At 37.8% G+C, this 24,668-nt stretch overlaps 1 protein-coding gene across 2 annotated transcripts in view; it reads right to left on the minus strand.

Annotated features, from left to right (window-relative positions):
- Nucleotides 1–3,837: 3,837 nt before the first annotated feature.
- fcho1 (FCH and mu domain containing endocytic adaptor 1) overlaps nt 3,838–24,668 on the minus strand; it is a 50,034-nt gene continuing 29,203 nt past the window's right edge. For both annotated transcript variants that reach the window (XM_051903209.1, XM_051903210.1), the window contains exons 7-27: nt 24,331–24,435; nt 22,784–22,882; nt 22,526–22,622; nt 22,041–22,158; nt 21,835–21,859; nt 20,438–20,498; nt 19,066–19,250; nt 18,178–18,202; nt 18,033–18,089; nt 17,127–17,178; nt 16,391–16,509; nt 15,088–16,050; nt 11,593–11,699; nt 10,001–10,115; nt 9,540–9,651; nt 9,274–9,429; nt 9,054–9,186; nt 8,036–8,232; nt 7,802–7,866; nt 4,653–4,820; nt 3,838–4,277 (exon numbers count right to left, since the gene is read on the minus strand). In XM_051903209.1, the coding sequence (XP_051759169.1) occupies nt 4,249–4,277; nt 4,653–4,820; nt 7,802–7,866; nt 8,036–8,232; nt 9,054–9,186; nt 9,274–9,429; nt 9,540–9,651; nt 10,001–10,115; nt 11,593–11,699; nt 15,088–16,050; nt 16,391–16,509; nt 17,127–17,178; nt 18,033–18,089; nt 18,178–18,202; nt 19,066–19,250; nt 20,438–20,498; nt 21,835–21,859; nt 22,041–22,158; nt 22,526–22,622; nt 22,784–22,882; nt 24,331–24,435 (2,988 nt within the window). In that variant the 3' untranslated portion in view covers nt 3,838–4,248. The remainder of the gene's footprint in view (nt 4,278–4,652; nt 4,821–7,801; nt 7,867–8,035; nt 8,233–9,053; nt 9,187–9,273; nt 9,430–9,539; nt 9,652–10,000; nt 10,116–11,592; nt 11,700–15,087; nt 16,051–16,390; nt 16,510–17,126; nt 17,179–18,032; nt 18,090–18,177; nt 18,203–19,065; nt 19,251–20,437; nt 20,499–21,834; nt 21,860–22,040; nt 22,159–22,525; nt 22,623–22,783; nt 22,883–24,330; nt 24,436–24,668) is intronic.

Consider the following 24,668-nt stretch of genomic DNA (forward strand, 5'->3'; position numbering starts at 1 on the left):
CTTTTGTCTCAGACTAACTGCTTGCTTTGTAATGAACTCTTAAAGGGTTCAGCCAAAAATGAAAATTCTGTCATTACTTACCCTCATGTCGTTCTACACCCGTAAGACCTTCGTTCATCTTCGGAACACAAATTAAGATATTTTTTGATGAAATCTGAGAGGTTTTTTTTTATCCCCCATAGAAAGCAATGTAATTACTACTTTTCTGGACCTTGAATGTGGAAAAGACATCTTTAAAATAGTCAACGTGACTACAGTGGTATCTGACGGTTTTGTGATGAACCGCACTGTTTTTAAATATATCGAATGCAAGAGCCAATCGGGAGAAAGATGTAGAGGATTGTGAGCGGAAATAACTGAATAAAAGAGGAAGTGGAGGGAGCAGCGACATAGTGACGTGTTGAGTTGCAGTGAGAGGGCAGACAGCAATAGAGTACCTCAGGGATGACGTGTTTTTGTAGGCAAAACCGGAAGCGAGTTAGCATTTTAGGACTTCGGTTCCATCGCACTAAAGTCAATGGATTTTTTGAATGGGTTTTTGCTAAATCGCCTGAAATAAGGTCTGTGGTTAACAAAGCCTCTAAATATTTTCCCGTTTTGATCTATGACATAAAACACACCAGTTATAACACGCTTGTTATTTATTTATTTATTTTTTTTATATAATTTTTATTGTGTCTTAAAAACAGCGGTTGCTAACAAATTGCTAAAAGGGACTACTTCCTTTGGCGGGACTTTAGACATCATCATGACAAACAGGACATTTGGACAGCATTTCTCATGAAAAATTGGATAAGTATTCATACACAGCGCAGATCATAATCAGCGAGCATGTTTTTAAATAAAGTTTGAGGAAGCTTGGTGGTGGTGACGTTGATCCGCGACCATGGTGTGCTGTAGTCCGTTTATAGCCTACTGTTAGCTTTTTATATCTGACGACTTTATTTAGGCTTCAAAATGTATAAATGTTGTGTTAACTTGTAAAGATTATCTTGACAGACAAAACGTGTAAGTGTCATAACCCTCTGTTAAACACAGAGCTTATTTTTTTGCGATTTTCTAAAAGTCTATGGAAAAAATGCATAGGCTTTCGATCGAGGGAACCCGTGCGCCGCTAACTTCCGGGTTGGCCTACAAAAACACGTCATCTCTGAGGTACTCTATAGAGGCTGCTGAGTCAAGTCGCGGGCCGTTTGAATCATGTGCACGCCAGTTTTGCTAAACTCAGTAACGTTACAGCGCCGAAAGAGGAATTATTTACCTGCCGCTTTGTTGGATCTTCTTGGCATGGACGACAGAAAGGGGGTGCGGGGGGATGGCATCCCCCTTGTTGAAAAAAATGACAAAAAGCATCCCCTCTGTAAAGCCACCATCCCCTTTAGATTAACAGTGTTATGTATTATGTCAAACTTATCATGTAAACTAAATTTTAAAATTCTCTGTATGGTAATTAACAAACTATAAATAACAACGATTGACCAATCAGAACTCAGTATTGTAACGCGCTGCGCACAGTCACGCCAGAGCTCTGATTCAAGCAAGCTTCCGTCATTTTTCGCGCTTGTTCAAAAGGATCAGGAGAACGGTTTAAGCGCATCTTTTGACGTTCTTTGAAAAAAGGAAGAGAACAGAAAGTATGATATTACTTTGATTAGTGTTTTAATAACATTCCCCTGACACATTAGAACGAATACCGAATACCGCCTCCAGCTGTCTACAAAACTCAGACAGGCAGTACCATTCCCAGATACCCCTTTTCCACCGACACAGTTCTGTTGCAGGTTCCCGGCCTGTGTGCATTCTCCAACCGTTCGATAGTGATGCGCGGAACGCGGTTATATCCGCGGGTCAGGCGGGCCAAGTAATAAAAAAATAACATTCCAATTAATTGCGGGTGGGTGAGAGACAAATCATTAATGTGTTGATTTTAATAAAGACACGGAACTCTCATTTCACTGTAAGACGCAATAAAAGTGCGTCACTTTTTTACTTTCGTTTTCAACTGAACGTGTTTTTCTTCAGGGCAAACCAATCAAGGAAAACATGTGCCCCTAGAGCACCTCCTAGTGGTCATTATATAAAACACAAAGGAAAAAGCCTACATGAGATATTTTTTTTTATAACTTAACAGCTTTAACTCAAAATATACACAAGCTTAACTAAAAGAAATTATTCTGATAAGAGTATTTTCCAACAATGATGTAAGGAAACGGTGACAACTTAAGTTTGAATGGAGTAAAACCTGTGTTTATAGGCTATTAAGGAAATGCAATTTAGCCAAAGAACTTATAAATTAACAATTATTTAAAATAAAAGTAACCTCAGTGTGATATGTTACCATATCATATCATCATGCTTATCACTGAGAATTTGAATAATTGCAATGTGATGATCAGGTGCAGATATCTAAATAAGAGAATATCATCGGGCGGGTGGATGATTTATTTTTAACAGTGGATTCAGGTACAAGTCAATGCACAGACTTTTTCTTTGTTCAATTTGCACACTGAACATGGGTTGTAGCGCTTTATTTTGAACTCTCAAAGTGCACCAGATTAATGAATTTATCTTTAAAATGTACAAAACTTTCTTCTGGGGGTGCATGCCCCTGGACCCCCCTACACAGACCAAGGATTTAACCATCTCTGCCTTGTTTTGAGCCAGGAAAGACAATGTGTTGATAGTGATTAAACACTTCAGTGCCCTCCAAAGGTGTGTGTGTGTGAGAGAGAGAGTGTGAGAGAGAGTCTAATGGTCACTCATCCAATGCTACAATGATATAAATAATTTAATGAATAATGCCTATTTTTCTACTATTTTAACCAATCAATAAAAATGTTAAAGGTACAGTGGAAACCTGCCAAGTGCTGACTCAACTCAGGTATTTACTATGAACAATGCACTTCAAACTACCAAAAGCTTCCCCAACATCGTTCGCACCCAATACAAGAAACACACACACACACACACACACTTTTCTTTATCTTAAAAGCTTTGCTTATTTTTGTTTTCTTTTTGGGATAATTGTTTGATACTGAACTGTTGGGTTTTTTTTTTTTTTTTTTCATGTTTTTATAATTGAAACAGGTTTTTGCCAACGTTTTTTTTTTCTTTTGATTTTGGGAAACAAACTCTTAACCCCATGGACTAATAATTATTCTTGGTACACGACGCCACATCAAAAGATTTGATTAGTGTATTTGCATTGATCCTTTGTGTGAAAAGTGTTTTTCCCATTTTGATATATTGCACATTACAATTTGATATTGAATCTTTTGTGTGGGATGTTTTTTGAACTCCATTACATTACATTGACATCTATTTGTGTGTAACTGGTGGTTTGAGTTATCCAGGGTTAAACTGTTAATTATTTTTGGTGGATTTAAGTCTGCCTGGCACCTGAATTGGTAAAGATTATTTAAAGGAATTCATTTTCAACTAAATTCCTATAGTTCGACCTTAATGTTATGAAGAGACGAGAATACGCTGTTTACGTCCAATACTGAGCCGGCGTTCTGACATAAAACCTGGAAGCGCTGAATGTAAACCACATAGGAGAATGACACAGAAGAGAGGACATTGTTGAATAAAGTTATTTTTTTGTTTTTGCGCACAAAAAGTATTCTCGTCGTTTCATAATATTAAGGTTGAACCACTGTAGTGACGTCGACTGTTTTTACTACTTTCCCGGACCTTGAATATGGTAAGTTCGTTGCTTTCTATTCTTTGTGTTCCAAAGATGAATGAAGGTCTTACAGTGTGGAACGACATGAGTAATTAATGACAAATTTCATTTTTGGGTGAACTAACCCTTTAAAAAAAACCACACAAATAGACTTGTTTTTTATAGTAAATCTTTCTTGTTCTTTCTCAACATAAGACAATTTTTTCAATAAATGTCAGAATTTTTATATCCATTATACATGTTCATACTTACTCGTTCACAAATTTGCACTAAAAATGAAAAGAAATGTACATCCAGTTCTTCAAACTTTAAATAAATGTGTGGTTTGCGCACTGAACAAACAATTCTATACAGATAAAAGAGTAGAGTCTGGTTGTGGTCCCTAGTCCTAGTGCATACTTATTCTAGAGCAATGTATTATGTATTTCCCACACATCACACTCTATATACAATATGATCTCTTCGGATCAGTCCTGTAGCACATGGACAGTTCCACCAGCCTAGGTAGGTTTAAAAAGTGCAAACGTTGTGCCTCTGTGGTACCGGAGCAGCACCATCACTTCTCACAAAGAACAGCCAGCCATATATTTTCCTGTAAAACGATACAGATGAACATTATGTCTACATTTGACAACAAATGCATTATGCTGTTATATTTATACCTTCATTTGTTGTTTCAAGAAAACGCTGCAAAAAACTATTAATAACCAAACATCAATTAAACTCACTTAAAAAGCACAATTAACTTGTTTTCAGAGATTATACCTTGAATATCATACTTTATATTAAAAAGCACAAGGGATTGCTCGAGTTTAAAAGTTTTGGAAAAAGTGGTGTTTGTTATAAATTAGGTGAACATCAAGATAAACAGTCATGTTTCAAATGGCAACAAGATATCCTACTAAATAAACAATTCTGAACTGAAAGGAGCTGTTTATGAGGGACAAAAAGTAGGTCTGGCTCCCACCTGTGGCAAACCTCTTCTTCACCAGGGACATGCGGTACCGGCTGCCCACCAGCTCCACGTCCATGCCTGACAGAGAAGCCCCCGATCCCACAAACTGCACAGCCAGGCTCGGGGGAGGCCCGCGGGGAACCTCCAGGCACTGCCAACTGGCGCACAATGTGCCAGACCCTGAGACCCATAAACACACACACAAGAGTCAGCAGCTGCTCTTGGGTTTACATCACAGACCTCGTTAAGATATGTGCAAGAGCCTTTACGAATAAAAGATCATCTTAAAATATCCTAACGGTGCCCATATTTTAATAAACATGCAGTTGCTTCCAAAATGTTCACAACCCTCCCTTGATGCTCAGTCAGTCTACCTCTGATCTTACGTATTCATAAGTTTGTTTCTTGGCCTTTTGCTCTGAACAGCCTCTTTTCCGCCCACTTCCTCTGAAAACATCTTGTGTCAGTACAGCACTTTAAACTCAGCTTAGATGTACCAACGCAAAACTACATATAGGGTTTTTTTTCTTCAAGAAAATCAATATTTGTTAGATATTCTTTAGTTCTTCCATTTTATATGACTGATATTATTGTTTAAATAATGACACTTTCATTTTAGAAGTTTCATTTTAAAACTTTTCACTTGCATGTTATTCAAGCCCACATGCTTTTTTTTTTTGTTGTTGTTTAACTTAAAAGGAGAAATGTTAATAATCTCTGTCTTCCATATAATGTCAAAACATAGAGACCAGTTTGCTTCAAGAAGGTCCTAAAAGCACCATAAGAGTAGACCAAAACTTACTTAATCATGATTAAGGTACTTTTTTTAATCATTATTCACTCTGAAATCAAATGATTCAATTATAACATATATAAGAAATATATCACAGATAAGGCTTCATGATGTAAAACAAGAACCAAAAGCATTTGTTGTTATAGATGTTGCATAAATGGTTTATTTTGGGAGTGAGGACTTCTGAAGACTTGGTTATTATTCTTGTTAACTAAAACTACTAAAAATTTACTAAAAAGTTTTTGGTAATTAAAATAAAGCTGAAATTAAATAAAATTTAAAAACTGGAAGTGGTGCTATTTGGCAACTAACCGAATAAATTACAGCTATAAATATATAAAAAACTAAAATAGTATTACATAATAGTATATACATAACACTAAAATAACACTGAATAAGCTGTTTAGAGCACTTTTCAAAGTGTTTTTGTGGTCCTTGACAGTATCTATCAACAGAATGGCATGAAAAAATAATGCTCTTCAGGTTCAGAATGACATGAGGGTAAGAGAGTAATAACATTCTTTTCCTTTAAAAGGTTAGTTCACCCAAAAATGAAAATTCTGTCATTAATTACTCACCCTCATGTCGTTCCACACCTGTAAGACCTTCGTTCATCTTCAGAACACAAATTAAGATATTTTTGATAAAATCAAAAGTCACCAGCAATAACACTCCCTTTTTCAATGCCCAGAAAGCTACTTAAAACATTTAAAACATGTACATGTGACTGCAGTGGTTCAACCTTAATATTATAAAGCGCCTAGAATACTTGTTGTGCGCCAAAAATAACAAAATAGCAACTTTCTTCAACAATACCTAGTGATGGGTGATTTCAAAACTCTGCTTCATGAAGCTTCGAAGCTTTACGAATCATTTGTTTCGAATCAGTGGTTCGAAGCGCGTATCAAACTGCCATAGTCACGTGAACTATTGAAGTTTCAAAACACTTATGACGTAACGAAGCCTCGTTTACTGAAATCATGTGATTTTGGCGCTCTGAACCACTGATTCGAAACAAATGATCGCTTTATAATATTAAGGTTGAACCACTGCAGTCACATGAACTGTTTTAAATATGTTTTTAGTGGCTTTCTGGGCATTGAAAAAGGGAGTGTTATTGCTGGCGAAGCAGGCATCACTGAGCCATCAGATTTTATCAAAAATATCTTAATTTGTGTTCTGAAGATGAATGAAGGTCTTACGGGTGTGGAATGACATGAGGGTGAGTAATTAATGACAGAATTTTCATTTTTGGGTTAACTAACCCTTTAACTCTTTCCCCACCATGACGAGTTCATGTTCAATCCATGTTTTCACTGTTATACGGTAGGGGGCGCTTATTACACATCTTCTGAAACAGTATTCAGATGCTGTGTTCGAAATCGCCCCCTATACCCTCATTCACTAGTCCCTACATTACTCCACTAATATAGTCCACTTGATGGAGTGAATGAAATGAGTGAGTGAATTCGGACACTGAGTGCACCGGAAGGGCTGCCGATTTCGCATAGTTTGTGCTGCTGTTTAATAATCTTTTGAAATGTAGCAAACTGGCAGCTCCAGTAGTAATGAATATTTATGTTGAACTAGCATGTTCAAACCTTTTAAACGATTTAATGATTAATTAAAAAGGAATTTATACCTGTATGATAATGCTGGACCAGCGCAGTTTAGAAAATGAATGGATGATTGATTCAGCTGCTGGCGCCATCTCCTGGCGAGACGCGGGAATTCATTCAGCGCGCGACTCTCACAGTGCATTATGGGTATTCTCTAGCCGTTGAGCGTGCATCGGTTGTACACTCGTTATTGCGGTGCATTGTGGGATTGAATGAGTGCACTCAACATCGTCCACTATGGTTTCGGACACCACTACAAATGGCTGTCCCCTCAAATAGTGCCCTATTTAAGGGTATAGGGGGCGATTTCGGACACAGCCAGAGTCTCCAGATCAAAACATAGGGGAAGATGCAGAAACAAGCAGGACGAGCTATAGGACTGTGCAAGCTTTGGGGGTGCAGATGGACTCGAATTACTCCATCTATGTTTTGATCATCGTTTTGAATCCAATCCGGATGAAGTCTTCGACAAAAACACGGTTTTCTCAGCTTTTTGTTCAAAGAATGCATGAAGCTAGCATAAAATGTTTAAAAGCAGAGGCTCTGTTCTTTTTTAAATATATTGTATATTCAGATATTCACACAACAAAATATTCCAGGGGCCATTACATTTTTGTGAAAATTATGAAAATGATGCCGCTGCCTGGCAACTTTTTTCAAAAAATGCTGGCGGGGAAAGAGTTAAATATGAATGATAAATGAGTGACAGAAGAGAAAGGATAGTATGAACAGGTGGTGGCAGCAGTGACCTTTGCTGTGATTTGTCGGGGAGACGTTGGGCAATTTCCATAGGAGTCGTCTTTCCTCTGCATTCCTGTGAAACAGAACAGGTCAGTAACACAGTTCTCTTCATCTATCACTTCTTTCATCACATATTCAATTCATTTTCTGTTTTCTTTCCATCTCTATAAGCAGCCACCCAAACCTCAATGTTCTTTCCTTGGAAACTCCCAATATGGTGTTATTAATGTAACTCATCTCACCATGATGCGGGAGGCTGGCACTGCAGGTCTGTGGCCGTGTGATCGAGGGGCAGCAGCACTTGTACAGAGGTCAGCTGGGTGGCGGGGGCGGTTGCGGGGCAGCAGTGGTAATCCAGAGACACACGGGTCACTGTGCCACTGCGCTGACACTCGGCAGACAACAGGAGGGGAGCACGGCCCGGATCCTGAGATGACACCTACGAGAGAGTTCATTCAAAAAAAGCTCACATTTACATTTCAAATAGTTTCATGACGGTTTATAAACATTTTCTAAGATGTTAACCTTTAAAGGAATATTACAGGTTCAATGCAAGTTAAGCATAGTTGACAAGAGTTTGTTGCATAATGTTGATTAACACAATTATTTAGACTTGCCCATTTTCTTTTAATGTTCAAATCAACGTTAAATTCTGGAAGTGCAAATTAATGAAAGTTAATACGGCCAATTTTGGAATGTGAAGCTTAAAATTTTATAAAAGCACTTAAAATGTTTATATAACACTTTTACACTTTGGGATTGGTAAGATGATTTAGAAAGAAGTCTCTTATCCTCATGTTTTTATTTGATTAAAAATACAGTAAAACAGTATTATTGTGAAATATTATTACAATTTAAAACAACTATTTTCTATTTTAATATATTTTATAATATAATTTATTCCCGTGATGGCAAAGCTGAATTTTCAGCATCATTACTCCAGTCTTCAGTGTCACATGATCCTTCAGAAATCATTCTAATATGCTGATGCTTGCAAAACAATTTTTATTATTATACATTTTTAAAACAGTTGTGCTTTTACAAAGAAAATCCACAAACGTTTGAACGGTAGTGTACATTAATTCTTCTATTAAAACTTTGATATTATTTGAGCTGCAAAGCTGTTTAAAACATTGATAAATTATGACAAAAATTTTGACGATTGAGCTCAACTTGTACTAAATGTGAAATATTCCTTTAGGTTTCATTAAAGTAGATAATACTGTAATTCAATCATTCATTAGGTTTGTGATGACTGACCTGGTATTTTAGCAGAGCCACATTGTAATAGGAGGCCTGTGGGTTGAGCTCCGCCTCCCTCTGCAGATGGAGCGTTAAGGCCGGCATGTTGAACCAGAAATCCTTGGTGTCCGGGTCACTCTGTGACGGGTCGCTGCAGGTACAAAGACCACAGATGCTGTCCACAGAGCTTGTCTTGAACCCAGAACAAGCCAGTTGTTAGTGTGTCAGGACATCATACCTGTAGAGTAACTTCTGGTTGGGTAAGAAGTGGTCCACTCGAGAGATGTTCACCAATCGGAAGCTTAAAACTGGTGCGTTGGGGTTGGCGGTGAAAATGCGGACGATGCCAGCAGGAAACGACATAGTGAGGTCGCCGGTGATCTTAACCAGACAGCTGAAACCCAAACACATACAAACGGTTGGATAGCAAATCACTTTACGTTGGAGCTACAGTGTGATAAAAGGTTTTGTCCTCCAGATGGGGTGAAAGAACCTCAGACGGACCGGTTGTGTTCTCCTCCTTTGAAGTAGGCGTTGATGTACTCCGTGATGGCTGTGGCTACAGGCCAAGACTCCTGGGTACTCAGAGAAATGGGACTGGGTCCTCGCGACAAACCTGCAGAATGACATTACGTAATTTGATAACTTCATCTGCCACTGTTGGTCCCCGGATTTTGTTGGATGGTGGATAAATAAACTGTTTAGCAATTGAATACCAATTAGGATTTGGGAGATGCTTCCTCTGTATTAGACACGCCTGTACGTAGGCTATTTTAAAGTGATGGGGACAAAATCAGCCATGAGGACATTTCCTGACTGTCCCCAGTGTTAATGTGCATATGTCTACATTAGATTAGCATAATGAAATTACAGCAAAGCTCTTGAGGTTGTCTCTCAGTGTAATATATGATTAAGTTTTGTGATAATGCGGATGTTTAGGGAAATGGGAGTGTGCCTCGGGTCACCTCGGGCTGGGCTGGGAACGCGGTTCTGCATCCCCCATTCGCTGGGGCTGGAGGAGGATGAGGAGGTGAGGGAAGGGCTGGGATCAGGCAGCGGAGACGAGCACAGAGACCTAGACTGAGACACACCACAGAAAAAGCCAAAGATTTAAAGTTCTGAATTGAGAATTTGTGGCACTTTCGACAGTGTGCTATAGTGTGAAATGCTATACTAAAATTCTATCTTATTATAATTTATACAATATATAATTTAATAATTTAAACATTTAAAATATTTTATCCTTTTTATTTTGTCAATATTTATTTTTTTACAGTTATACATGCCATTTTTATGCTCATATTAAAGGGTTAGTTCACCCAAAAATTAAAATTCTGTCATCATTTGTCATCCAAACACAACGACTTTCGTTCATCACTCAAATGAAGATATTTTAATAAAATCAAAGAGATTTCTATCCCTCCATTGACAGCTATGCAACTACCACTTTGACGCTTCAAAAGGTTCGTAAAGAGATTGTAAAACTAATCCATATGAATTGAGTGGTTTAGTCCAAATTTTCTGAAGAGACACGATCACTTTATATGATGAACAGATTGAATTTAGGCTTTTATTAACATATAAACATTCATCAACGCACACATCCGCTGTGGTAAACGGAAGCTCAAGAATGCTTGCTTGACGTGCGAGAACCAGTGAGGTTCATTCTCGTGTGTTTTACAACATGTTTGAGCTTCCACAAGAACCAATGAGGTTTTTTTTTCCTCTCGTGTCAAGCAAGTATGGTTGAGCTTCTGTTTATGTGCACTGACTAATGTTTATATGTGAATGAAAGCCTAAATTCAATCTGTTTATTATATAAATTTAGACTAAACCACTCAGTTCATATGGATGAGTGTGAGTAAAGGATGATAGAATTTTCATTTTTGGGTGAACCCTTTAATTGGGAGACTACATGGTATTTATATATATATACATATACATATATATATATATATATATATATATATATATATATATACATATATATATATATATATATATATATATACATATATATATATATTTTCAGACCACAGGATTTAAATGAACAGATAAAAAAGCAAAATAAATAAACAAACAAACACAAATTATATAAAATGGGTAAAAAAAAAAAAAAAAAAAAAAAATGAGCAGAATAAAAATACACAGTTCCCATTATACATAAATTTTAAACTGAAATATTGATGTTGAAAAAAGTTTGTCCATGTTAACTGTCAGCTCCCCATTTATTTTCTCCTTTCTTCTGTGTATGGATGGAAAACAAGTGTTTTTGGGTTACCAGAGGCATGTTTCTATGTCCTGTAATATTATTTGTTACCTCCCAGTATAAAGCAATTAAAAGCTTGAAGTGGAATCTCAGTAGTGGTGTTAATTTAGAGCTGAAGTCAAGGGAGCAATTTGAAGGACCACATGAGAGAAACCGCATCTCATAAAACAAGAGAAAAACCAAAGAGGCTGCAGCAGAGCCCTATTAAGGGATTTGTTTATATGGTTTTAAAGAAGCTTAAGTGTTCTGGTTGGATAGATGGTGTAATGAGGCCTGTGGAACATTTACCCGCTCACAGCCACTGAGTCTGCCCGAGGAGCGCTTGGACCGAACCGACCGAGGGGGAGCCAAAGCCAGACGCTCAGTGCTGTCCTGCCTGAAACCATGCTGGGAGACTGCAAGAGAGATTGAGAGAGAAAAAAAAATGGAAATTCTGTCATTATTTACTCACCCTAATGTCATTCCAACCCCATATGACTTTATTCCATGGAACTCTGGAATTCTGAAATGGTTTTGGAATTTTGAATAATACCCTGGCATTTCCATCAACTTGTGTGCTATATTCCAAGTCTTCTTAAAGGATTAGTTCACTTTCAAATGAAAATTACCCCAAGCTTTACTGACCCTCAAGCCATCCTAGGTGTATATGACTTTCTTCTTTCTGATGAACACAATTGGAGAAATATTAATAAATATCCTGATACATCAGAGCTTTATAATGGCAGTGAATGGAACCAACGAGTATGAAGCTCAAGAAAGTGCATTCATCCATCATAAACGTACTCCACAGGGCTTCAGGGGGTTAATAAAGTCCTTCTAAAGCGAAGCGATGTGTTTGTGTAAAAAAATATCCATATTTAACAAGTTCTGTATTCAAGTTACAAAAAAATCAGTTAAGCTTTTTCCGTAAGTTGAATAGAGAAGGTGTAGGACGTAGCGTATGCGTTTTGAACTGCGAGAGGCATTGCGCTTTCTTCCTAAGTTGAATACGGAAGACGGTCTGGCGGAAGCTAGATATTTTACTTCATAACTTGATAAATATGGATTTTTTTTTTTACACAAACGCATTACTTCGCTTCAGAAGGCCTTTAATAACCCCCTGGAGCCGAGTGGAGTACCTTTATGATGGATGGATGTGGATGGAAGCACTTTCTTAAGCTCATACTCGTTGGTATAGTTCACTGCCATTATAAAGCTCAGATGCGTCAGGATATTTATTATTATATCTCCGATTGTGTTCATAAGAAAGAAGAAAGTCATATACACCTAGGATGGCTTGAGGGTGAGTAAATCTTGGGGTAATTTTCATTTTAAAGTGAACTAATCCTTTAAAGCCATACAAAATCTTTGTGTCCGGAACATACAGAAATTTCACTGAAAATCTTAGTATTGTAGGAATGTTTGATTCATGAATGGGTGTTTTTAACTGCTCTAAATCATTCTTTCATTAATCAGACTTTCAAATTCTTCATGTTTCTTGAGCACCAAATCAGCATATTAGAATGATTTCTGAAGGATCATGTGACACTCAAGACTGGAGTAATGTTGCTGAAAATTCAGCTTTGCCATCAGGAATAAACAACATTATTTCACAATATTTCTGTGTTTTCTGTATTTCTGTTTAAATAAATGCAGCCTTTGTGAGCATAAGACACTTAAAAAAAATCTTAATTATCCCCAAACTTTTGAGCGGTAATGTAAATTCACTTTTTTGTTATCATTAAATTGTATTATACAATGGATCCAAAAAAGACACTTTTGAGACACTTAAGTGACTGAATATCATTGCATTAGATATTAAATATCAAATTAAGTGGCATCTGCAATCAAATGCTGCAGAACTAACTTCACATTTCTTAGATATTTTGCAACTATCTAGCTTCCATATTAACTTATGTACAGTGGGTACGGAAAGTATTCAGAACCCCTTAAATTTTTCACTCTTTGTTATATTGCAGCCATTTGCTAAAATCATTTAAGTTCATTTTTTTTCCTCATTAATGTACACACAGCACCCCATATTGACAGAAAAACACAGAATTGTTGACATTTTTGCAGATTTATTAAAAAAGAAAAACTGAAATATCACATGGTCCTAAGTATTCAGACCCTTTGCTGTGACACTCATATATTTAACTCAGGTGCTGTCCATTTCTTCTGATCATCCTTGAGATGGTTCTACACCTTCATTTGAGTCCAGCTGTGTTTGATTATACTGATTGGACTTGATTAGGAAAGCCACACACCTGTCTATATAAGACCTTACAGCTCACAGTGCATGTCAGAGCAAATGAGAATCATGAGGTCAAAGGAACTGCCTGAAGAGCTCAGAGACAGAATTGTAGCAAGGCACAGATCTGGCCAAGGTTACAAAAAAATTTCTGCTGCACTTAAGGTTCCTAAGAGCACAGTGGCCTCCATAATCCTTAAATGGAAGACGTTTGGGACGACCAGAACCCTTCCTAGAGCTGGCCGTCCGGCCAAACTGAGCTATCGGGGGAGAAGAGCCTTGGTGAGAGAGGTAAAGAAGAACCCAAAGATCACTGTGGCTGAGCTCCAGAGATGCAGTCGGGAGATGGGAGAAAGTTGTAGAAAGTCAACCATCACTGCAGCCCTCCACCAGTCGGGGCTTTATGGCAGAGTGGCCCGACGGAAGCCTCTCCTCAGTGCAAGACACATGAAAAACCGCATCAAGGACTCCAAGATGGTGAGAAATAAGATTCTCTGGTCTGATGAGACCAAGATAGAACTTTTTGGCCTTAATTCTAAGCGGTATGTGTGGAGAAAACCAGGCACTGCTCATCACCTGTCCAATACAGTCCCAACAGTGAAGCATGGTGGTGGCAGCATCATGCTGTGGGGGTGTTTTTCATCTGCAGGGACAGGACGACTGGTTGCAATCGAGGGAAAGATGAATGCGGCCAAGTACAGGGATATCCTGGACAAAAACCTTCTCCAGAGTGCTCAGGACCTCAGACTGGGCCGAAGGTTTACCTTCCAACAAGACAATGACCCTAAGCACACAGCTAAAATAACGAAGGAGTGGCTTCACAACAACTCCGTGACTGTTTTTGAATGGCCCAGCCAGAGCCCTGACTTAAACCCAATTGAGCATCTCTGGAGAGACCTAAAAATGGCTGTCCACCAACGTTTACCATCCAACCTGACAGAACTGGAGAGGATCTGCAAGGAGGAATAGCAGAGGATCCCCAAATCCAGGTGTGAAAAACTTGTTGCATCTTTCCCAAAAAGACTCATGGCTGTATTAGATCAAAAGGGTGCTTCTACTAAATACTGAGCAAAGGGTCTGAATACTTAGGACCATGTGATATTTCAGTTTTTCTTTTTTAATAAATCTGCAAAAATGTCAACAATTCTGTGTTTTTCTGTCAATATGGGGTCCTGTGTGTACATTAATGAGGAAAAAAAATGAACTTAAATGATTTTAGCAAATGGCTGCAATATAACAAAGAGTGAAAAATTTAAGCGGGTCTGAATACTCTCCGTACCCACTGTATGTGTTTCCCCAATGTCTGACAACCAGAAAGTGTTTTTGCTCTATTTTCTGTCTCTATTTTGAGCAATATATTTATTGTTTTATAATTTGAAACCTAAAAAGCTTCTTTTTGAGAAATGTTTACTCGAAAAGAGTGCTTGTGCTGCAGCTCTTTATAATAATTGCCACTTTTTAAATGAGGGTTTAATTGTTTATACACTTTTCGGGGGCCATCAGCATCATCAGCCATTAAAATACCAAATCAGTCATTCACTAATCTATAATACCTGGTTGTGTGTTAATATCCAGAAAGTTCTGATCCTTGTCTGTAGAGAAGCAGAGGTCCTCCTGCGGCCCAGAATGGCGTGTGAGTGGGGGCCCGTTCCTTCGAGGCTCGTCGTTAAATGATCTCTGTTTTCTGGTCGACTCTTGTGTGACAGTGTTATTCGTAGTGCCCTCACTGAAGGGGTTATGCACCGAGTTCCAATGCACCAGCTCTTTCTTCGGCTGAGAAGTGGGGGCGGGGTTAGGACTGGGTGTTGGCCTATTACTACCAGCTCTGCCTTGTGCAGCTGCCTGCGCCGCAAGTGCTGATTGGTGCGTTGGACTGCCAATCATAGTAATAGCAAAAGGATCATCCGGGGACTCCGGAGGTGGGACGCTACGATCTCTTTTCCTGTCTCGTTCCTTGCGGGAGGAGGATGGGGGAGGGAGGGTTTTAGTGTCATTAAGAGAGACGGAAAAGGGATCGGTGCGGGCTTCCACAGCCCTGCTATCCCTGGTAGGCCGAGGGGGAGGCGGGGCCCAGGCATCAGGTGGAGGCAGGTTGTCCTTGGGGGCAGAGCGTTCAAACGCAGCAAGGAAGGGGTCTTCTGGAGGGATGTGTTTACAGCTCCACACAGAGGGCTCCAGTTCTGAAGACGCCAGGCTGTGGGAGAAGGCCGGGAAGCTGAAGGTGGTGGGCTCGACGTCAGGTGGGGCACGCGGAGAACGTAGATTGGAAGGCCAGGCATTGGTGGAGTCATCCTGTGGGAGAGGAGACCGACCGGGCGAGGGGTCACGGAATGCGGCCAGGAATGGGTCAGAGGATCGGCTCAAGTTTACAGAGTCTTTAGACTGAGTTTGAGTAGACGGCCAGGCTGCCCAACCGTTGGGTTCAGGGGACACTCCAAGAGGCTGATGGGAAGGCGAATCCAGTCCAGAATCCTCCACATTCTCAGGAGAGGATGAATCAGAAGAGAATGCTGCATCTGTCAAACATGGAGAAAAGTCTATTACTGATCAGAAAGGGAATTTCTTAAAACAGCAACAGATATGATGAGGAAAAGGCTGACTACAGAAAAATAATTCCCATTCCACTTTTGTCCATAATCAAATATTTCATGCTTTAATGCCTACACAAGCAGTTCTGCTAAAGCGAGTCAATTAATTCTTAGAATATGGTAATGCACACGTTGGCACACATTAGGCTAGTTTAAAGCTTTTAATTCTCCGTTTTTTAAAAAGCTGTAAGAGAATAGCTCGTCCAGTCAATTCTAATCTCACGGTAATGAGGCCGGGGGTGGTGTGCTGCTGGAGCTTGAGATTTACATTTAGATGCAGCAAAGGCGTTCTGGAGCTGCTCTCTGCCAGCAAAGCTGTGGGATTTAAAGGCCGACTCCAGAGGAGGTCCAAACAGAGCGTCCGAACCAGATGCTGTGGAACTCAACCTGCAGAGACGAGAGGAAGAGAAATTCATTGGTAAAGAATTGAATGTAGGAGAAACTAAATGCAAAAAGAGAATCTTTAAATTATTGAAGTAATATCAATAATATAAAAAGGTTGGGGTCAAGAAATTAATACTTTTATTGAGAAAGAATGTATTAAATTGTTCAAATGTGACAGTAAAGACTTGATGTTACAAAAGACTTTCTATTCATCAAAGAATCTTGAAAAAATTGATCACTGTTTCCACAAATACATTAAGCAGAACAAAAGTTTTCAACATTGATGATAATAATAAATTATATTAATAATAAATAAATTCTTGAGCACCAAATCAGCATATTACAATGATTTCCGTAGGATCATGTGACACTGAAGTAACTGAAGTAATGATGCTGAAAATTCAGCTTTGCCATCACAGGAATAATTTACATTTATTAAAATATATTCAAAAAGAATTGATTTATTTATTTATTTAACAAACCGAATTTTCGTTCAGTTTGTCCTCTTCTGGATCAACCAATGGTGTGAGTTTGAGGCAGACTACCATTCAGCATTTAGCATTTCTGCATATTAAAGCATTGAGTAATTAATTATGCTGTATGGGAAAATCTCCCTGTACCTGCTGTGATCTGGGCTGGATGTGGATCTCCGCAGAACCTCCTCTTCTCCCTCTGTACAACAACAAAACATTACTGCGCAATATAACAGTATCATAAAATAATAAATTTAAGTAAGGCGTCATTTAAATGATGTTTCTATCCAAAGTGACTTACAGTACACATATTATAGGGAGTTTCCCTGGAGAATTGTTAGGTTAAGTGCTTTTCTCAAGGTCACATTGGTGATAGTTCATGAATCATCCCTTTTTGGATCAACGTTTTAGTAACCAGTCTAGACCTTTAACCATTCCACAAAGCCATAAAACATAATGTACAGCACATAACAGTACAGTACAATATTACTAAATAAAAAATATACAAATGTTTAATCATAAAGTTATTCAAACCACACACTATCAAAATAGTACCATTCCTCTACATGACTAATCTCTGCAAATAAGTTTGAGTAATAGCCAGCCTGGGAGGAAGACAGCCTAATACCTTTTTCTTCAAACTACACACACCAAATTGTTTCCACCTTTGCTATTATTGTCAAAACCCACGATACAAAAATAGAGCTCATTCTGAGGCTGTAATTACAGCAATTCAGCTGAACTGAGATCAGTCTGTCAATATAAGGCAATAATGACAGTGCTGTTATGATGCATGACGCTGATCCCAGGTCAGCTGGATTGCAGATTGCTGTGATTAAGGTGTCAGTTTAAGCTGTTTGTGGGATAACGACATCTATTAATGTGGACAGAGGAGGAGGTGGGACATTCTGTTTGTGTCATTGTGGCCGTTTGAGATGGCTGGCTGAATTCACAGGAACAGTCACAGGAACAATGCATGAGCAATGAAAAAATTAATGATCATAACTCTAGCTGTAAGAATACAGAAGTGGACATCTGCAGAGTGTGACCGACCTCTCTGGGGAACACTTTCCCCTTCCCCTTCAGATCGACCTGCTGAACTGGAGTTTCCTGTAATGGAGGAAAAATGTACATTAACAACACTAACATACATACACAATATTGTCTGAGATATATAGAGCAATTCAAGTGAACTTACGTGAAAGCTGCTTCTTTACTGACACCTACAGGATGGGATGAATGAAATGAAGTGTCATTACTACTATTTAGTCATCATTTTGGTCAATGTTTTGCACCATATTTTTCAAAGACATCTTAAAAACGAGTGTGAATAATGTAAGATGCACAATTTTTTTTAAGGTTTTGCTGCCTCTTCATTTTCTTAAACAAACAGTAATACAAAACAACATAACAACTTTATTCTCTTGCCATTGATGCATAATTTTGTTTTAACACGTTTATGTATAGGCTTTGGCTTTCTAGGCATAAAACACTCTGAATATTTTTCAAAGCTTTGACTCTACTAAAAATCACATCAATTGGCAAATACAGTGATTGTTTTGTCTCAAATGAGCTCATTTTAGTTCATTTTGTAAACATGACTTTGTTTACAGGCAAACTAGTAAAATCCTGTGCACTCTGACTCACAGAAGTTTCATAAAGCCAGCCAGCCAATCAGATTAAAGCTGTTTTGTTTGACATTTTTGTGTGAAAATACATCATATGTTTTGTGAGTGTATCTGTCAGCTATGATTAATTTATTCAGAAACTAAAATGTCAGATAACAGGGGAGATTACCAAGACAATGTGAGAATTATTTAGATAGTCTTGTGATTTCAACATGTAGAATAAATCAGTTTTATATATTTAGTACATATACATTATTATAATACATAATATAAAACACACACACACACATAAGTATATATATATATATATATACACACACATACACACACACATATATATATATACACACACACACACACACATATATATATATATATATATATATATATACACACACAAACATATATATACATATACATATACAACTCTCAAAGATTAAATACCACCCATCTCTTACCGCTCTGTTAGGGGGCAGGGTCAACGCCCCCACTGTGGCCTTCAGCTCCAGTTCATTGGCTGCTGAGTTGCTACGGTTACTGCTGGCAACCGGTCGGATCTGGATGTGGAACTTCTTGGGTTCATCATCATCGAAATCCGAGTCGCTGGAGTAAAAATTTCCCTCCTTCTCCTCAGCAGAACAACGTAGAGAGCAATACCGTTAAGGAGCAAATCCAGAAACCATACAGGATACACATGTACTCCCACACAGGTACAAAGAGGGACCAGAAAAAACATATGCAAATGGTGGTACGGTCACAAATAGACATGAGTGCAAATACTCACACAAACACAGCTGTTCTGAATAGTCTACAAACTGTGGTGAAGTGCACAAATAAAAATCCTATTTAGGGAAACTACTGAGTTTCATATCCTTAAACAACCCTCATGATGAACTTAACTTCTCAGGAATCTAAGAGTGACAACAAATCTTCATCGTGAAGAGGGTGTTTTGGGAGAAATTGTCATTGGCAGTAGACAGTAAATCTGTCAGTGTCCATTATCAGACAATACAAGTGTCTCCATTTCACATCCTGCCTTATCAAACCACACTTCCTGGCAATAACCTCCTTTCTGTGTGTGTGTGTGTGTGTGTGTGTGTGTGTGTGTGTGTGTGTGTGTGTGTGTGTGTGTGTGTGTGTGTTCTTGTATATATGGTTTATGAGGACACAAATGTGTGTAATAACATGGGTATTACAACGTAAACATGGTTTACGAGGACACTTCCTGTGACCTCGTAAACCGAATGGCTTAAAAAACATACTAAACTGAACAAAACATACTAAAAAGAAGTTTTGAAAGGGGATAGTGCTGAGGATACTTCCCAATCTTCACATATAATTGAAAATCAGGGATTCAAAATAAAACAAATGTTATAACATAAAATGAATGAAAAATATATAAGATTCTGCACTATTTCTAGGTCATTAATAAGTAAACAAGTGACACTGATCATGTATCTCTTTGCACAGACAGTCAGATGTTTTTGCTTCCATTGCAGTACATGATGCCCTTTTGATCATTCTCAAATGATGCTGGATCACATGACTATCATGTTTTACAACTTGTGAATTTGATGCAGCTTGAGTGCTTCTGAATTTAGAGCAAAAGAGGAACAAACTGAATACTAAGACAATTTCAAATTCAAGTCAATTTCTTCATGTCAAACTGCTGATAATATAAATCTAATCAATTGAATTGAATTAAAGCATTTTTACTAGTGGTCTCAAACTTATGGACTCCACTGTATGTACACACACAAACACACTTCTGCACACACACACTGTACACTCTCACTGCATCCACTCCTGATGGTTCATTCTGAAGGATATCATTCTGGTTGACGTCTGCACGTATGACAAAGCCCTCATCGTCCACTTCGAGGGGTGAGTTCTACACACAAGCACAAACAGACAGCACAAGCTCACAATAAGAAAACAACATTTAAAGGCACAGGACATCAGCTGACAGAGTGATGAATCTTTGCAGGTCTGTAATATGTATGCACTCTGTCACACACAAATGCTGTTGCCATGGCTCACATGAAAACAGCACCAATCTTTTAAGAGAGTAAGTTGCAGTCTGACTAAAACTGCAGTCTTACGTAACAGCCTGTAACAAGTGTGTGTTTATGAAGGATCTCTGGCAGTCAGTGGGCTATCAGACATTCATTGAACACCTTCAGTATTGACAAGGTTAAATATAGCTTAATGAGGTAACCAGACCATGCCAAACACGTCACTCTCTCATACACACGGAGGTCTGTGTAGAAAAATAGTCTTCAGTTTTCCAAACACACATGTGAACCTGCATTCAAACAGTGTACAGTCTGTGTGTGTTTGCGGAGAAGGGTTTATTTGTCCTCTGAAGTTAGCTAAATTTGACAAAACCTTGCCAAAATCAATCATACAGCATAATGATGTACATTAAGACAGATTCACCAACAAATGACTCTTATGAGCTGGTTGTGTTTAGTGCATAAAACATATACATCATAACCAGTGTAATTTGATTCACTAACAAATGATTCTTATGAGCCAGTTCTGCTAATGAACCTCTCCTTCACTGAATGAATCATTTAATCAACATTTAATCAACATTTGACTCACTTAACTGAAATGAATGAAAAGTTATCATTACGTTTAGTGATGGCCATCTCCAAATTAGTTGAAATGAAATGAAACTGTTCATATTAAAACATGTAACTGAAGATTTGGAATGAATTATATTTCAATAATTGAAACATATATCAGTTTTTGAGAGGTCCTCACTAATACAGCATCTATGGTCTATGTATGCGTGTTAATAATCTAACAACTGGTTTGAGAGGAGACTTTTTCAGACGCTCTAAGAAGGGTTACAGAAGAACAGCTGATATACAAGACAAGTAATCTGAACCTGTTCTGTGTGTGTGTGTAAAATCAATATAGCAAATTGTGTGTGTGTGTAGGTTTGGCTATACTTGTGAGGGCCAAATGTCCTCACTTATATAGTGAAATATTATTACAGCCAAATAGTAAGGACATTTTACTGGTCCTCACTAGTTAAAAAGGCTTATAAATCGACCAAAACTTTTTATTTAAATCTAGTATTTTGCACATGTTTCTGTGATGTGTAGGTTTAGGGGTGATGTGTAGGTTTAACCTGATAAATGGAAGTCTAAGCAACGTCCTTGTTAATATAGTGAAACAAACGTGTGTGTGTGTGTTTGTGTGTTATGAGAACTCACAAGAGCATCTGCCACAGCTGAATCCCTAGAGGACAAAAGAAGTATGAAAAGTCATTCAGTATATAACAATCTAGAAGAATTGGTAACTGAAAAACTCATTTTGATCTGTGAACGATTGTGGGTGTCACTCTGAAAGTCTATGGTGGTTACGGCCTTGATCATTAAACATTAAAATGTACTATGTTTCATATGAATGCATGACTCACGTTGAATCCGGTTCCTTGTCTCTCTTTCCTAAGCCGGGGATCCTGAAGGCTTTAGCACGACTCTTTTTACTGTTCTCAGATACCAGGGAGGACAGATACTCCTCAAACCCTACTGGACCTTATTCACACACATACATACAGTATTTAATGAAAGTTTGGAGCTTAGCACTACATTTTCAAAGTCACTATCTGGCAAATTATAAAATTTGCAGAAGAATGATTTTCAATGCATCATTATCCAGTAAAACAGAAATGCAATATAAAAGTCAATCATTCAAATGTGCTGAATATTATATTAGACATTTCTAATTTCTTCTGGGGCAAGTTTTCAGACATAAACTCAGCCTGGTCCTGAAGCATACTGCACTATCTACTTGAAAATCCATTTTCATTTTTGGCCACCCTTTATCTATGTCTGAGAAACCAGAAAGTTTATCTGAAATGATAGATGTGACAGATAAGTGTTTTATATATCTGTGACTCACTGGGTCTCTCCTTCCCTGTTGCCTTCTGCTCTGTAAACTTCTGAATGAGGTTCTCAATGCCAATGTTCTCCACGTTCTGCTTGAATTCCTCATGGACCTGAAGGTGATAGAACAAGATTTTATCAATCGAGACCATGCTGACCAGAACAACTGTGAGCCACAGGGATAATTCGTCTGAACAGTTTTCAGCACAATTACAAAAATCAAACAGAATATAAGAGTAGGTAAAATCTCAAGAGTGGTCTATGCGAGCCATACCTGCCCAACCTGTACGTGTGTGTCTTCAATAGAGTGTGAATACGCTTTGATCAGCAGTTTCATCTGCCGTAAATGAGCCTCCTCAATGTCCTGAAATTTCTGCAGATGTGGAAGGACAAATGTAAAGAGAAGCTACTGACCTCTACTGATAGTTTAAAAGTTTGGAGTTGGTAAGAAATTTTAAATGTTTTTTTGGTAACACTTTATAATAAGGTTCATTAGTTAAACATTAGTTAATGTATTAACTAACATGAACTAACCATGAACAATACATTTGTTACTGTATTTACTACTCTTTGTTAACGTTAGATAATGAAAATACAGTTGTTCATTGTTTGTTCATGTTAGTTCACAGTGCATTAACTAATGTTAATCAGATTTTAACAATGTATTAGTAAATGTTGAAATTAACATTAACAAAGATTAATAAATGCTGTATAAGTGCTGTTAATTATTAGTTCATGTTAACTAATGTTAACTAATGAACCTCATTGTAAAGTGTTACAGTTTTTTCTCTTATGCTCAAGGATACATTTATTTGATCAAAAATACAGTAATATTGAGAAATAATATTACAATTTAAATAACTGTGTTCTACTTTAATATACTTTAAAATGTCATTTATTCCTGAGCCATTACTCCAGTCTTCAGTGTCACACGATCCTTCAGAAATCATTCTAGTATGCTGATTTGGTGCTCAAAAAACATTTATTATTATTATCAATGTTTAAAATGGTTGTGCTTAATGTTTTTTTTATGGAAAGCATGATACATTTTATCAGGATTTGACGAATAGAAAGCACAAAAGAACATTTAAGCATTTTAAAAAATTAAGCAAAAAATCTTTTCGATGTCTTGTTTCAATATTTGACCTTTTTTGGAAATGTTTAGATAATCCTATTAGTAAGTAGGAACAACAGAAATAAAAAAAAAGGGTTACACCATTGAATACATGTGCGATATGCAAAATATGGTTATTTTCTGTCTGACGGTGATGACAATTCAACTGATGGAGCAGAAAAGCAATTTCTTAGGTTGCACAAGTATATTTGCAGCCATTATTTGAAATCTCAGTAGATCAGGACCTTATAGTTGAACTTTTGCTTGAGTTTAAAAAGAACTGGCCCTAGTATTTAACAGTGGTCAGCCTCTATAATTTTAAGATTATTGTTGACTGATGCCCTAATTAAGGGGATACCATGACTTGAGTGCTCTCGGAGTGAGGTAAGGACTTTACAGATTCATCCTTTCTTCTCTCTCAAATTATTCATACATGCAGGCCGACACCAGGCAGAAATAGACTGTAGGCATGTAATCATTTTGTCAAACAGACTGCTTTAATGGCTCTCGTAGTCATGGTAACTTTACATTGCTTTATTGAGCTCATAGAAACGCTCTAAAATTTTCTCTGAAGGTCTTGATTATGAGAGCTTGCGAGCTAACCTAGCTTATTATCTGCTTTAAAGATATTTCACACATGCAACTGTGGTCTGCACTAATGCGCTCAGCAGGGCTGGAAAAAAACCCTCAACTGTCAAATCACCAACCTGAGCTGATTCACTCATTTTCTGTTCAAAGTCTCCTCCAGCACGATTAAACTTCTCTATAGACCCTGCAAACGACTCAGCCGCCTTCTTTGATTTCAGCTCAGCCTGAGAAAAGAGAAAGAGACAGATGAAAAAAAAAAAATATAGCAAAGCTAGAAATTAAGGCTTAATTTTTCAAGGTCACAAAAACTTCAAGACAATGCAAGAAGGCTACCAGCTTAAAGGATTAGTTCAACCAAAAATGAAAAAGCTGCTTTTAAGTCATTCAAAACTTAAACTCATAGATTTTCTTTCTTCAGTGGAACACAAGAATCATGAAGAATTGTGTTGCTGGTCGC

The sequence above is a fragment of the Ctenopharyngodon idella genome, chromosome 8, assembly GCF_019924925.1.
Source record: "Ctenopharyngodon idella isolate HZGC_01 chromosome 8, HZGC01, whole genome shotgun sequence".
Classification (NCBI taxonomy): Eukaryota; Metazoa; Chordata; class Actinopteri; order Cypriniformes; family Xenocyprididae; genus Ctenopharyngodon; species Ctenopharyngodon idella.